The sequence below is a fragment of the Carassius gibelio genome, chromosome B20 (assembly GCF_023724105.1).
Source record: "Carassius gibelio isolate Cgi1373 ecotype wild population from Czech Republic chromosome B20, carGib1.2-hapl.c, whole genome shotgun sequence".
In the NCBI taxonomy this organism is placed as follows: Eukaryota; Metazoa; Chordata; class Actinopteri; order Cypriniformes; family Cyprinidae; genus Carassius; species Carassius gibelio.
This window is the reverse complement of record NC_068415.1, coordinates 22,134,788-22,150,807: the sequence shown is the minus strand read 5'-3', so window position 1 is coordinate 22,150,807 and position 16,020 is coordinate 22,134,788. Positions and strand designations below refer to the sequence as shown.

At 39.6% G+C, this 16,020-nt stretch overlaps 1 protein-coding gene across 1 annotated transcript in view; it reads right to left on the bottom strand.

Moving 5' to 3' along the window:
* Positions 1-16,020, bottom strand: part of LOC127983603 (exostosin-1) — a 266,123-nt gene that overhangs the window by 31,118 nt on the left and 218,985 nt on the right. Inside the window, exons 4-7 of the mRNA XM_052585801.1 lie at positions 15,683-15,790; positions 13,304-13,423; positions 6,233-6,365; positions 4,238-4,356 (exon numbers count right to left, since the gene is read on the bottom strand). Of these exons, the coding sequence (XP_052441761.1) occupies positions 4,238-4,356; positions 6,233-6,365; positions 13,304-13,423; positions 15,683-15,790 (480 nt within the window). The remainder of the gene's footprint in view (positions 1-4,237; positions 4,357-6,232; positions 6,366-13,303; positions 13,424-15,682; positions 15,791-16,020) is intronic.

Sequence of the window (16,020 nt, the reverse complement as noted above, 5' to 3'; positions counted from 1 at the left end):
CTGTCCTTCCTCCCATCCTTCTCCTCTCTCCTCCTCCTAGACCAGCCAGTTCCTCGCCATCCCTGCTGGTGCCAGTCAGTCCCGCAGCTCACCCTCAGTCCGCGCCATCGGGGCGCGGTGGTTCGCCGCTGGACTGCCAGTCTCCAGCTCCGCCTTGGCGTGTTAAGGCCCTGTCTCCGCCTCCAGCCTCCGAGCCCTGGACTCCTCCTCGGTCCTTCGACCCAGCGGCTCCGCCTTGGCTCTTAGCTCCCTCGTCTCCACCGTGGCCTGTCATCCCACCTGCTCCACCGGGCTCCCTCGTCCCTCCGGCTCCACCTTGGTCAGTCGTCGACCATCCGCCGCCTCGGGACTCCACTCCTCTGGTTCCACCTCGTCACTCCATCCCTCCGGCTCTGTCAGGCTCCTCCTTCCCTCCGGTTCCACCTCCATCCTCGGTCGCTCCGGCTCCACATCGGTCTGCCAGGACCCTGCCTCCGCCTTGGTCGCCTGAGCCTTCTGCTCCACCTAGGCCCTCCGGAACCTCGACGTCCCCCTGGCTCTGCGGCTGTGCTGCTCCATCTTGGGCTCCTCACCCACCGGTGCAGTCTCCGCCTGTCGGCCCCCTGGTGTCGTCGACCCTTCCTTCACCATGGCTCCTCCCGCCGTCGACTCCACCTTGGATCTCCGTCCTGGCTGGTCTCTGGTGGACCATCTGGCTCCTCCTGCTCCTGTCTCCTCCCTGGCTCCTCCCTCCGTCGTCTCCTCCCTGGCTCCTCCTTCTGTGGTCCCTGTCTGCTGGCCCCCTCCTGGGAGTCCGTCCTCCACCGGAACCTCCTCCCAAGTTCCCACCCACGCCTCCCTCTGTTGTTTCTACGGTGCGAGGACGCACCTACCGGGAGGGGGGAGTACTGTCACACACCTGGACTCATTTAATGTTTTTGCCCCAGTGACCCAGTTTCTGTCTTCCGTGATTAGTTCCCAGGTGTGTCTATTATCTTCCTCATGTGTTCCATGTCCCTGTTAATTTAATGATTCCATCCACCTGTGTTTCCCCAATTATCCTTTGTACTTAAGCCTTGTCCTTTCAGTTCTGTTTTGTCGGGTCTTCATTCACCACTTGCTACTTGCGTGTGTCTACCTCTGTGCTCCATGTTGGATATCCCCTGTGTTGGATATATTAAAAACCTTATTCCGTTTATCCTCGACTCCGTATTCCTTCAGGCAGCGTAAAACCGTGACATCATTAAGTTAAACTAAAACAAAACTAAACAATTGAATGAATAATAATAATAATAAAAAACATATATACATATATATAACATATACATATATATATATATATATATATATATAATAGAGTAAAATAGAAAAGAAATCTCATTCAAAATATTAACAAAAATTATAACAGTATATAAATGATACTAAAATAGCACTGCTTTGGTGGAGCACAAAAGGAGAAGCCTAGCAGAATGTTCAAGCCTCTCATAAACATACAATTAAAGTGAATGGGGACCAAGAAGCTGTCAACTTCAAATGACAAAATGGCACCATAAAATAAATAAATAATTTTTTTATTGACTGATGTCGTTTAATTCTCTTTATGCACCAAATTGTGAATATATGTGCATATTCATATTGGGTAAATGAGATTTGAGAGCTACACTGATGTTCCCCTTCAGGAACTCCCGCTGCATCGGAAAACACTTTGGGAACGCTTTCAGTGTGTCCATGTTCTGAATGAGAGATTTTTTCTCTCAAGAAAGTTGGTGACCTTCAGTGTCTCCGTAGCCCCCTCTTTCCTAGATTTGCACTTGGATTGGCCAAAGCATTTTTGTACCCCAGGTCGGGGTACGCCCCTAAAGTCCCTTCATCTGCACCACGGACTGTCAGTGTCACCCACTCGGGATGTCTCATCCATCCATTGGACTGATTACACACGAGATTGAGGGCATGGTCACACTGAAGGCCTTCCAATAGCATTTTCAGACGCAGCATCTTGTTCCTTTCGGGAAACCATGGTTACTTGTGTAAACTGAAGACAATTTTCTGACAATTTTCTTTCAGTCTGGCTATGGTGACGTACCTATGACGGAGTTCGCATTCAACGCGAAGACATATTTCTGTGGTTTTCAAGTCATATTTACTTATAATAAATTTCAAATAGTGTTTTATATTTATAATTATACTAATAATGTATAAATACTATATATATAGCATATCTACTGTTTGTTGTGTTTGTTTAAATAGTTATTGTTTGATTCAGTGCACAACCCAGATTCCAAAAAAGTTGGTACACTGTACAAATTGTGTATAAAAACAGAATGCAATGATGTGGAAGATTCAAATATCAATATTTTATTCAGAATACAAAATAGATGACATATCAAATGTTTAAACTGAGAAAATGTATAATTTTAAGGGAAAATAAGTTGATTTTAAATTCATGGGATCAAAGCATCTCAAAAAAGTTGGGACAAGGCCATGTTTACCACCGTCTGGAATCCCCTCTTCTTTTTATAACCGTGTGCAAATGTCTGGAGACTGAGGAGACAAGTTGCTCAAGTTTACAAATAGGAATGTTGTCCCATTCTTGTCTAATAGAGGCTTCTAGGTGCTCAACTGTCTTAGGTCTTCTTTGTCACATCTTCCTCTTTATGATGCGCCAAATGTTTTCTATGGGTGAAAGATCTGGACTGCAGTCTGGCCATTTCAGTACCCGAATCCTTCTTCTACACAGACATGATGCTCTAATTGATGCAGTATGTGGTCTGGCATTGTCATGTTGGAAAATGCAAGGTCTTCCCTGAAAGAGACGACGCCTGGAAGGAAGCATATGTTCTAGAACTTGGAAATACCTTTCAGCTTTGATGGTGCCTTTCCAGATGTGTTATCTGCCCATGCCAAACGCACTCATGCAACCCCATACCATCAGAGATGCAGGCTTCTGAACTGAGCGCTGATAACAACTTATGGTTGTCCTTGTCCTCTTTAGTCCAGATGACATGGCGTCGCAATTTTCCAAAAGAACTTCAAATTTTGATTCGTCTGACCACAGAACAGCTTTCCACTTTGCCACAGTCTATTTTAATGAGCCTTGGCCCCGAAAAAACACCTGCGCTTCTGGATTATGTTTAGATATGGCTTCTTTTTTGACCTATAGAGTTTTAGCCGGCAACGGCGAATGGCACAGTGGATTGTGTTCACCGACCGTGTTTTCTGGAAGTATTCCTGAGCCCATGCTGTGATTTCCATTGCAGTAGCATTCCTGTATGTGATGGAGTGTCGCCTAAAGGCCCAAAGATCACGGCCATCCAGTATGGTTTTCCAGCCTTGACCCTCACACACAGAGACTGTTCCAGATTCTCTGAATCTCTGGATGATATTATGCACTGTAGATGATGATAACTTCAAAATCTTTGTAATTTTTCGCTAAGTAACTCCTTTCTGATATTGCTCCACTATTTTTTGCCGCAGCATTGGGGGAATTGGTGATCCTCTGCCCATCTTGACTTCTGAGAGACACTGCCACTCTGAGAGGCTCATGTTACTAATTGACCTAATAAGTTGCAAATTGGTCCTCCATCTGTTCCTTATATGTACATTTAACTTTTCTGGCCTCTTATTGCTACCTGTCCCAACTTTTTTGGAATGTGTAGCTCTCATGAAATCCAAAATGAGCCAATATTTGGCATGATATTTCAAAATGTCTCACTGTCAAAATTTGATGTTATATTGTGAATAAAATATGAGTTTATGAGATTTGTAAATTATTCCATTCCTTTTTTACTCACAATTTCTACAGTGTCCCAACTTTTTTGGAATCGGGTTTTAGTTGATAGCTAAATGACTATACAAATTCAAGCTTTCGTCACCAACGTCAGATTCTCTCTGTCAGGTCTGTTACCTCTGTCAGATGATTATTTTGACAATATTTCATTATGATATTTTATATTTGTTAAAGGAACATATATAGTGCACACTGTTTTGTCCCACTTTTCAAGAATCAGTGAGGTTAGAAACCACTAGAGAGTGAGTATTGTAAATTATTCTTATTTTTTTTAACCAGTGATACATCTCATTTTTGATTTAACATAGCCAGTTGTTCAGGACACCGATAAAGCAAGAACTCTAACCATCAGTGTGACCTACAGCAAAAAATCATTGGCAGCGTGAATGCTCCTTAACCTGATACACACTTGCAGCATAGATAATAATGGAAGCATTGTCATTGTGTCTCATTATTGGCTCATATTCTCACCTGCGCACAAAACTTGGACTTGGCGACCGCATGGATCAGTTTGAATATGGGCTGCTGTTGGGACTGTAGAGGTGTGACTGCTTGAATGACAGCTGTAAACTCCTGAGACGGACTCTTACCTGCAGAAATCACAAAGGTGGACAGCAGAAATGACTTTAGTGCTGTAAAAGTCTATCATTAGTCTGTATTTGCTGGTGAATTTCTTCGCTTAAATCATGAAGCACATAAAAATGCAGTTTTCGTACACTGCGAGCGTCAGATTAGCCTTTATGAAATCAGTCTTCAGCGGCGTCAGCCTCTGGTGTGTAACATCTCTCTGCATTTGTATCAGTTTGCTTTATGGCAGCCGTTCAAAGAGAGCACCTGTTTATCTTTGTTCCTCTGCAGGGATTCGCTTCATTTATCTACGTTTGCGACTGCGACTCCAGAAAGCCGACAGCTACATTAAGTCTCTATTACATCACAATAAAGGTTACTACAAAGAACAAAAGAGAACAAGAGAGGATAAAACTAGTAAAATGAACTGATCAAAGCTGTGAAACTTTTCTGGTTAGGCCGTAAAACAAACGAGAAGTTCATAATATATCACAGTGACAGTAATTACGCTTAGCCAGAACATCTATTATCCCTATTTCCTCTCTGCAGGGATTCAGACTCTATAAAAATGAACAAAACAAGAACACGCTACCACACGCACAGTGTGAAACACGTGAACAAACAGGCCACACACTCAGACCACACAGAAACAAACCACACACTATACACAGAAATACAAACAGGCAAATTCACATGCACTTCTGGTTTGATTTTAAAACTTATTATTTGAAAGAAATGTTAATGGTCCATCCACTAATTGTGGTCACATCTGGAAGTACAGTCAGTCCTAAGAGGTCTCTCCATAGGGTTATTGGTTTTTATACCATACAAACTCATTTTCTATCTCCCTACACCTCAACCTACACCTTTTAGGAAACTTTCTGCTATTTATACACTCCATTCTGTCTGATTTATATGCAACAACAAAATCTACTGGTATTACTATACTTGTGGGGACATTTGGTAGACATCTGGTCTACAAAAATTGACTATTTTTCTTAGCAGACACATTAATCCACAAGAAACAATATTTGATAAAAACGTACTCACCATCAGGCCATCCAATATGTACATGTGAAGTTTCTTCATCTTAACATATTTGGAGAAATCTAGCATCACATGACTTCACATAAGTGGATACTCTGCAGTGAATGGGTGCCGTCAGAATGAGATTCCAAAAAGGGGCATTGGCTCCCCACGTCCACTTGCAAATGGTGCTTGAAGTAATGCTTAATTTGCCTTAATTAAATCTGTTCCGATACCCCCCCCCCCCCCCCCCAAAAATGAACAAATTCAAAACAAACCAGAAGATTCGAAGAAGAGCTGTGTACAACAGAACCTAATTATGTATGCAAGCCACAACATCTAAAATATTTTCAAATGACTGTTTCAAGGAAGACACAGCAAGCAATCGGTGCAATCCACTGGTCATGTTGGATGATTTCTCATTGCCTAATAAACAACATGTATCACAGGTAGCTGGATTTATAGCGTTGCCCTGGCTGAGCGAAACACGCTGTATATCACGCCACACTGAAGTTCCCTCAAGTTATGGCCACGGACAGGGAATCTAAACTGCCATGTCATCAAAATTATGGAAAGTGAGACTAACAACGCCTGTGACAGCAGAGTATAGACCATCTATCACTCCTGCAACACTGATTTACTGCTGACATGTGAAGCCCAGGGACAAATCCGCTACAGACCCCTATATGCGCATGCAAACACACAGGCTGGGTTTAGGAAGGGAAATGGCCGACACATATGTTCACGATCTGCTACACACACACTGCTTGGAGGGAACCAACATCTATCTGAGTTATGATTTCATTTTCACTGCAACAAAGTTTTACGGCATTGAGCTGAAGGTGGTGTAGAGACGCACACACACACACTCACCGAGTGTTGAGTAGTAGAAGGGGAAGAGGGTGAGGTCGCTGGAAAACTCAGGAAGTGCGTAGAGTCCTCCTGGCAAAGAATTCCACATCAGCCTGCTCCGGGACATGTGTGTTTGTATCCTGTCATGGATAATCTGTGAAAACAATAAATATCAATATTATTTACAGTCACAATTAGCATTATTGGTGCTGTGTTGAACTAATCATAAAAAAATAAAAATACTGATTGTGAGTGTTCTCAATGTGACAAAACTTTCTAATTTTCTGTTTTTTGCTTAAATGAATACATGACATACATTAATGCATGCACACATACATGAGTTGTATAAACATAGAACATTTCTGCCATATGAACATTACTTTGACCCAGTCACCTCTGATAAACAGATCACTCTTAATTGGAATGTACTGTAGAAAAATGTATTTGCTTAAAGCTGCTTTGAAATGGCACCGTGAAAAGCTTTATTCAAATAAATGTGAATTGAATTGAATGTTTTAAACCTTGGAATCACAGGCATTTTAATGCCAATAAACACATAAAAACAAACTGATGAGTTAAGTTTAAATAAGTTTGGAAAGTCTACATTTAGACTTACATTTCTACATTTTTATGTCAAAGAAAATACGTCTCCTGCATATTTACCTTTTTAGAAAATAATTAATAATAATACAATAACTTAAATATTATTCTATTTATATATCTCTATATTTATATATCTATATATTTCCTTTCTAAAATGGTTAAGAAATACAGTTAATAGGCTACAGCTTAATCCAGTGGTAATTTAGAAATAGACTATTGTTCATTGTTAATTAACATTTGTTAAATGCAGTTAAATGGTAAAAAAATATATTGGTATTAGTGGAAAATAACATTTAACAAGTATTGTTTATTGTTAGTTCAAGATAGCAAATACAACACAAATTGTATTTACAGTATTGTAATGTATAGAAAAAAGTATTGTAAAGTGGAAAAAGATAGATAGATAGATAGACAGACAGACAGACAGATAGATAGATAGATAGATAGAAAAAAAATCAACTTGGCAAACTCTATCAGTCTTTGAAGGCAATACATAAACAATATTCTCAACAGTATGCACACAGGCCTAATAACTCAAATTAAACACATTAATCTTGTTTAATTACAACACTAATTAATCACAATCTGCCTTACCCCCATCACAACAGGGTGTGAGAGATCTTAAACCAAAAATAACCTGTAAAAACACGCACACGAGCGCACACACACACACTTTTATGTCCTGAGTCCTCTTCTGGGCTTGATTGGTTCTGTCTCTCCCGAGCCTAGAACTGCACAGGCCAATTAGGATCAACTACAATCTAATTAGAGAACCTTCATGTCAGTGTGTTTGTGTATCTCTGCACCTTTACATGTTTTAATGTGCTGTATGTGAAGTGTAGTGATTTTGTCAGATCCTTGCAGCAAGCGAAGCATCTCATTGCTCTGTGGAGCAGGGAAATCCACTCAACGTGGCATATGTTCTAGAGAAAGTGGGAGTCCACGGAGAGGGCATTTAATCTGTGTTTGATAACAGCATCTATTCCTGCATGCACACACACAAACACACACCTCACATGCACGAGTGTTGAAAGAGTGTTGAAAGGTATAATACATTATTATTTTCATCACAATCACAAGGTATCATTGGTCATGTGATCTCAACATGGCACCCTTCTCCCATCCTCTATGTTGAATAAAATGCTTTTCTAATCCATTAATATAAGTCAATGGCCTTATTCACTTCAAACAATTGTCTGATGTGGAAATAATTTCTTTAAAAATAAATAATTTTAATGAGGAACATTTTTATTAATTTATTTATTTATGAGTGAGTGGGTTAGTGAGTAAATGAGTGAGCAAACTGGAGAAATGCTCTTTTCATTGTCTTTGTATCTTTCTGTCATTTGTCTTTGAAATGAAGAACTACGGTTCAGTTAGAAGGAGGGCAAATCCAGAATCTGGGCTCGAAATTTCACACACCGTCATTCTGTTCAAAACGTTCAGAGCGGAACAGAAGTAGGGATTAGGATAGCTCTGGAAAGAGACCAGCCTCAGGAGATGCAAAAACACACCATGGAAAAGAGTTTGTTCAGTGACAGGAAACATATTGTTAACTCATAGTCTCAGAATGTGTGACACAGGGTTATATACACTCATTTAAAGGATTATTAGGAAAACCTGTTCAATTTCTCATTAATGCAATTATCTAATCAACCAATCACATGGCAGATGCTTCAATGCATTTAGAGGTGTGGTCCTGGTCAAGACAATCTCCTGAACTCCAAACTGAATGTCCGAATGGGAAAGAAAGGTGATTTAAGCAATTTTGAGCGTGGCATGGTTGTTGGTGCCAGACGGGCCGGTCTGAGTATTTCACAATTTGCTCAGTTACTGGGATTTTCACATGCAGTATGCGGCAGTCCTGTGGGTGAAAATGCCTTGTTGATGTTAGAGGTCAGAGGAGAATGGGCCGACTGATTCAAGCTGATAGAAGAGCAACTTTGACTGAAATAACCAATCGTTACAACCAAGGTATGCAGCAAAGCATTTGTGAAGCCACAACACGCACAACCTTGAGGTGGATGGGCTACAACAGCAGAAGACCCCACCGGGTACCACTCATCTCCACTACAAATAGGAAAAAGAGGCTACAATTTGCACGAGCTCACCAAAATTGGACAGTTGAAGACTGGAGAAATGTTGCCTGGTCTGATGAGTCTCGATTTCTGTTGAGACATTCAGATGGTAGAGTCAGAATTTGGCGTAAACAGAATGAGAACATGGATCCATCATGCCTTGTTACCACTGTGGTGCTAGTGGTGGTGTAATGGCGTGGGGGATGTTTTCTTGGCACACTTTAGGCCCCTTAGTGCCAATTGGGCATCGTTTAAATGCCACGGCCCACCTGAGCATTGTTTCTGACCATGTCCATCCCTTTATGACCACCATGTACCCATCCTCTGATGGCTACTTCCAGCAGGATAATGCACCATGTCACAAAGCTCGAATCATTTCAAATTGGTTTACTGTACTAAAATGGCCCCCACAGTCACCAGATCTCAACCCAATGAGCATCTTTGGGATGTGGTGGAACAGGAACTTTGTGCCCCCATTATTTATATATATAAATATATATATATATATATATATATATATATATATATATATATATATATGGAAGAATGGGCCAAAATCACACCTGCGACTAGTTTCTCCATACAGGAGGCGTCTTGAAGCTGTCATTATAAACAAAGGTTTTTATACAAAGTATTAAATACATTTCAGTAATTGAATACAGTTTCTCTGTGTCATTCAATTTTATTACACATAACTTAATTTTGAACTTATTTGTTTTGTATGTTTGGATTACTTGTGTTGTAACCGAATTCTGGTGAAAATTTCATGTGAACAGCACCTTGAGAAATATATTTACTGAGAAAAAAATGGTGACCTGTTCAATACTTATTTTACTTGATGTATATATATTTATGAGGGTAAAATATAAGTTAATAAATTAATTAAAAATGAGAATTTTTAAACATTACATTTAACTAAATTTGAATCATTATGTTAAATTATGATTAAGTAAAATACATTATTTTAAATACAGGTACATATTGCATTGGTGAACAGACATGGAGAAACAACTGGCCAACACTTTTTAAAAGCAATTTAAAAGATGCATTTAATTTTTTTTTAATTTATTGTTATATTATAAACATGAATTAATTAAACCATTTTACATATAGTAAGTTTATTTATAATATAATATTTGATGTAAATAATGTGATATGAATAAAATAATAATAATAATAATAATAATAATAATATGTTAATAATCATCATGAATAATCATTTATTTATTTAATTTAATGTTCTTCATTTGATTAAAGTGCCAATCCTGGGCCTCCATAGCCAGGATGTTTATATTTTTGTCATTGTAATTTTAGTGCATTTTTGATAAATTACAATTTAAAGACAGGTTTGATCTTTTAATTAATTATTTTTTTTAAAGCAAAACCAGTTTAGTGTCCGCTGTTTTACTGTACACAGTTTTAGAAATTACAGCGGTATCCCTGTTTCTGATCACTGTGGTGATATTGGTGAAGTTGGCAGAAATACTGCTCCCCTCTGTCTGTTTTCTGAACACATTTATAGTCAGTCATATTTCTGGCAGTGACGTCTGGCAGTTCTCAGTCTGGTCCTGTTATTAAAAGACTTGTCCGACACCTTCCTGAGATGAAGAGATACAGAAACCCAGCACAAAGTTTCCATTCCATCTAGCTGACCGAAGCTGGCCTGTACCCTGGGAGAAACTTCTCAAAGAGACATGTGAGGGAGTGAGGGAGTGAGGGAATGTTTGTGTAAATCCTTTTGCTTTTTTATGTGTGTTGGAGAGGTCTGGAAAAGACCAAGTGCGTTTGATCATGGCAGGTATCATCTTCTTATGTGTGACAGCAACTCATGATGAAAGCTTTTGAAGAAAATAGAGGATGTCAGAGAGGGAGAGAGATGGAGGGAACAAGAAAATGAGTGAGTGTGTGAGAGAGAGAGATAGAGACAAAACAAAGCATGTGCCAAGAAAAAGACACATGATCAGCATTAACTATTATAACTAAATTACTTATATGGATTATATATGATGAAGGACCATACTGAGTGGGAATTCGGCAGGATTTTATAGAAGTGCAATGGTGCCAAATAAATTAGAAAAGACAGTAGAAAGTAATAGAATGTGAAAAGTAATATTTACAAATTTCAGTGTGCAATGTCATTTTTTAGATTTTTCTTTTTTACATTTATATTATAAACAATTTTGACACTACATGCCTGTTAGGTCACCATATAGCTTAACTTTAGAACTTTAAGTGGAACTATAAACATAAAGTTAGAAATCAGAGAGAATAGCTAAAAAAAAAAAAAAAGTGTCACGCCTTGGACTCATTATGTTGTGTTTTCCCTTGTTGTGTCCCATGTTGATTGTGTAATTCCTAGCACCTGTCATCCTGTGTTTATAAGCCCATGTCCATTCAGTTCATGTTGGTCGGAGATTGTACATCTCATGTTTTCTGTGCTCCTTATCTGCCCCGTGTATTCCTGCGGATTATTGAGTTAAAAGAAGATTGTTCTGTGCATTCCTGGTTTTCTCGTTCATTGTTCCTCGACTTTACACATAGTGTGACAGAATATCCGACCAGAAACAGTTAAGATTGCTTGTCTCCCCTCCATTTTGTTTTTGTGTTTTTTCTATCAGTGTTTTTTTTTTTTCCATAGTGCGCTCATGGATTCATTCCTTTGCCTTGAATTCCTCCTCCTCCTGCTGGAACAGGGAGGCAAATCTCTCGAGGTAAAGGTACATACTAGATAGTTCCTTTTGTTAGCTCACATCACCAGCTCCCTGGACTATGATGTAAGCCTGAATGCCAAGTGCAGAGCGCTGTCATCTGAAGATGGTCCTCGGGAGGAATTTGCCGCCTTTGTGGAGTGGACACTTGGCAGAAATGACCCAGAACCCAGCCAACCATCTCCCCGATGTGCGGAGCGCATGCCCGAGCCCACCATGTCCAACGAGCCATCGCTAGAGAGAGCGACAGAGCTGAGGATCACCATGGAGCCAGAGGCCACGACGTCAGTACAGGTGTGTGAGCCAGCAACACCGCCTGCCACGAGGGAGAAAGCCACAGACTATGTGAGCGCAGAGAGGAGCTTTCCCTCCTGCACCGTGGCTGAGGGTGAGCTGAATATGGAGTGGCAAAAGGGCCAAAACAAGGAGGAGGATCTCATTGACTGGGAATCTGATCTGGAGATCGAACTGCCCCCACTTCTCTCTGTTGTCTCCGCTGGTCCTGTCCATCCCTCCTTTGTCCATGGTTCCCTGATCGGGCTTCTGATTCTCCAGTGCCTGCTTCTAGAAAGTGTCTTCCAGTGCCCGCTCCTAGAAAATGCCTGCCCTCCCACACGCTCCAGCCTCCTCCATTTCAGTCATCTGGCAGCCCCTCTGCTTGCCATCAGCCCACCATCATTGCACTGCGAGCGCTGTGGGTCTGCCATCCTCCAGCGTCACCATGGTTGGAGTCTCCCTCACCTCCGCCTCCAGCCTCCGAGGCCTGGACTCTGCATCTGCCCGTTGACCCGTCAGCTCCACCATTGCACTTAGCTCTCTCCTCTCAATCGTGGCTCGGAAGTCCACAAGCTCTGCCTGAGTCCTTCGTCCCTCTGGCTCTGCCTTGGTCTGGCGTCGATCATCCTATGCCTCGAGACGTCAATCCTCTGGCTCCTTCATCCCCTCGGCTCCAACCTTCAGCTCCTCCCCATCACCCTGGCTCTCCATCGCTGCCTCCGACCCTCCTCCTTGGTTCCCCCACCCCCCGTAGTTCTACAGTGCAAGGGAGACCCTGGACTAATTTATGTCTCATTATGTTCCGTGTCATGTTGATTGTGTCATTCCTAGCACCTGTGTTTTCCCAACCATCCTATGTTTATAAGCCCATGTTCATGTTTGTCAGAGATTGTACATCTACCTTTTGTGTTTCCTGTGCTTCTGTCTGCCCTGTGGATTCCTGTGGATTACTGAATTAAAAGAACAATGTTCTGTGCATTCCTGTTTCCTCGCTCCTCGACTTACACATAGTGTGACAATGAGAAACAAAATCATTGGAACAATGATTCTTTTCCAGCCAATCAAAATGCTCACATAAAAATAACATTATTGCCTTCTGATGTGAACACAAATACAGTTATTATCCGTTATGTTTTTGGTGTTGACACGCCTTAAGAAAGCGTTAAAGGGTTGTTTCACACAAAAAAACTAAAATTCTTTAATCAGAATATCTTGTTTTGTGAAAATCATACTTATTTATTTTTCTTTGGATTGACATGAGAGTAAGTAAATGGTGGTATTTTGATTGTATTTCATTTTGGGTGAACTATCCTTTTAAGTGCTAAAAAAAATGCTGCCAGCTGCTGGCAGCCAGTCATTCACACATTTCCCCCAGTATGACTCATTTGGACGCAGTGCATCTCTCTCTACTTTAAGTGCAGACTAACCTCTAATGTGGTTAAGACTATCTTTGTGACGGAGGAGAAGTAGGCGTCCCACAGGAACTGAGTCTGCTGCCGCAGTGCCAGGATTCTGTCTGAACCCACAGACCTGGTGATAGATGGAACCTGAGAGAGAGAGAGAGAGAGAAGGAGAGAGAAGGAGAGAGAGAGATTCTGTGGATAGTAGCAGTTTGTTCAACAGTCCAATCTTTGAGCTCCCTCTAATTCCCCCCAACTTAATACTGAGCTGCCCGCTATTCCGCTATTAGTTTAGTCTTTTATTAAGATTGTACAAGCAATGCAGGAGTTAGGCTACTCAATAGTTTATATCTGTCCTGTTTCAATAACATCTTCAATTACACTGTGACAGAATAATAAAACAATCCCATCTGAAATATGACAGACAAACTGATGATGTTGATGTAATGCATACTACCATACACATAATTAGAATATCATCAAAAAGTTTATTTATTTCATTAATTCCATTCAAAAAGTGAAACTTGTATATTATATTCATTCATTACACACAGACTGATATATTTCAAATTTTTATTTCTTTTAATTTTGATTCCCAAATTCAGTATCTCAGATAATTAGAATATTGTGAAAAGGTTCAATATTAAAGACACCTGGTGCCACACTCTAATCAGCTAATTAACTTGATGGTCTCTCAGTCTAGTTCTGTATGGTACACAATCATGGGGAAGATTGCTGACTTGACGGTTTTCTGAGATACTGAATTTGGGATTTTGCTTAGTTGTCAGTTATAATCATCAAAATTAAAAGAAATAAACATTTGAAATATATCAGACTGTGTGTAATGAATTAATATAATATACAAGTTTCACTTTTTGAATGAAATTAGGGAAATAAATCAACTTTTTGATGATATTCTAATTATATGACCAGCACCTGTATTCTAATTTGTGTGCATTAAAGCTGCCTACAGGTCCTACAATGGAATCTAAGCCCCAGAGTCATGACATTTTCTCAGTTCTCTCCAGGATAAAAGTGCTAATTCTGCTGTGAAACTGTGGTGGCATTTGAACACTAATATGTCAAAGAGATGTAACACAAAACAACCATTAATAAACTTCCCATATTAAAAGAAATGCAACATAACTTTTCATGCCATGCACAAAATGTTTTCAAACTAAGGTTCTGGGACTCCATGGGGATTTAAAATTGTTTTAACACAACATATTTTAACACATCACCCACATTTTTATTTTATTATCTTTTTTTTCCTTTTTCTGGTCAGAAACCATGACACATTATTATTTTTTAAACAGTATAAGTAATAAATGAACAAATCTTTTTTGTTTTGTTCTATCAGTCTAATAGACATCTATCTATTTAGAAAGTTTATAAATTTAACATAAATAGCAAATAGAAAAAATATATATTGTCAACTTTAAATAAAATAAATATTTTAATATTGTAATAATTTACTTAGACAAAGGTCCATTATTTAGTTTGAAAAGTTATTTTTATAATATGGAGCTTAATATCTTTTCTTATACAAGATAAATGGGCCTTTATGAAAATAATTTTAGAAGATGTAGTTTTGTATTTTGTTGTTCTGGTAATTTTTGAAAATATTTGTCCTACACTATGAAATTAATGGGCTAATAAAACATTGCAGTCATACTGTAGGTGAAATGTGGATATTTGAATGTTTGTGAGAAAGAGAGAGTCTAAAATGTCATTCAGCATTGCATTAGATGCCACCAGCAAATTTTTAAAGTCAGACATTTTCATAATAATAATAGTAATGTTTAATTTATATAGTCCTAGAACTAAGCCCTGTGGCACACCCCTTCTGGTGTGGGAATGCTGTGCACGTCTGGCTGCCGCTCTGCGTTGGGTTGTGTGTTTGTTTGTGATTGTCTGTCTTCATTACTTTAATTCACTTTTAAAAACAAGAAAAGACTTAATTAATTGTGTCATGCTAAAATATTAAAATATCAATTGTCTCTGCAAATAGAGGGTAATTTCTCCTTCTGTATTTTAGGAAAATAGTGAATTGGCTTGAATAATTAAGAACTTGGGGAAAAGTGTGATATCATTTTTAAAACCACTCTTACAACCTCCTGGGATTCATTGGCGCTCCTTCTTATTTTTTTTTCTTATGAGAATTTCAGCAGCATTTAATTAATGCTCCCAGTGCTTCGAGTGGTTGTTTTAAAAAATGCGAAAAAAAGCAGGATTTTCAGTCTGCTGTTATGAAGAATGACGGAGGGTTTTAAACAGATTATACAGTAATGTGGTCTCCTTACTGTACAATTACATTATTATAAAGAAGACTATTTGTTTGTTTTTGTCCTGGGGGGATTATGCACTGATAGTCTGATGCGAATGTGTGTGTGTGTGTGTGTGTACCTGCAGCAATAATCTCTCATCTCCAATGATGGCAGCTTTACTCCAGTCAATGACCTCTGAGAAGGGCAGCTCCCATCCGTTACTCAGGAGCACAGGAATACAGGCCGCCTGCAAATCAGACACACACACACACACACACACACACACACGCACACACACACACACACACAGACCCATATCAAATCCTCAGCCCTCTACACAACTGCCCCTAACAACTGTACAAACACTTTCACAGTCTGCATTTCAATCGATAAACTGTTGTCAAACTGTACATTGACACCTTGAAACAATGTCATTTCTTCCATGGAATTTTTTCATTTGCCAATAGCTAGCAGATT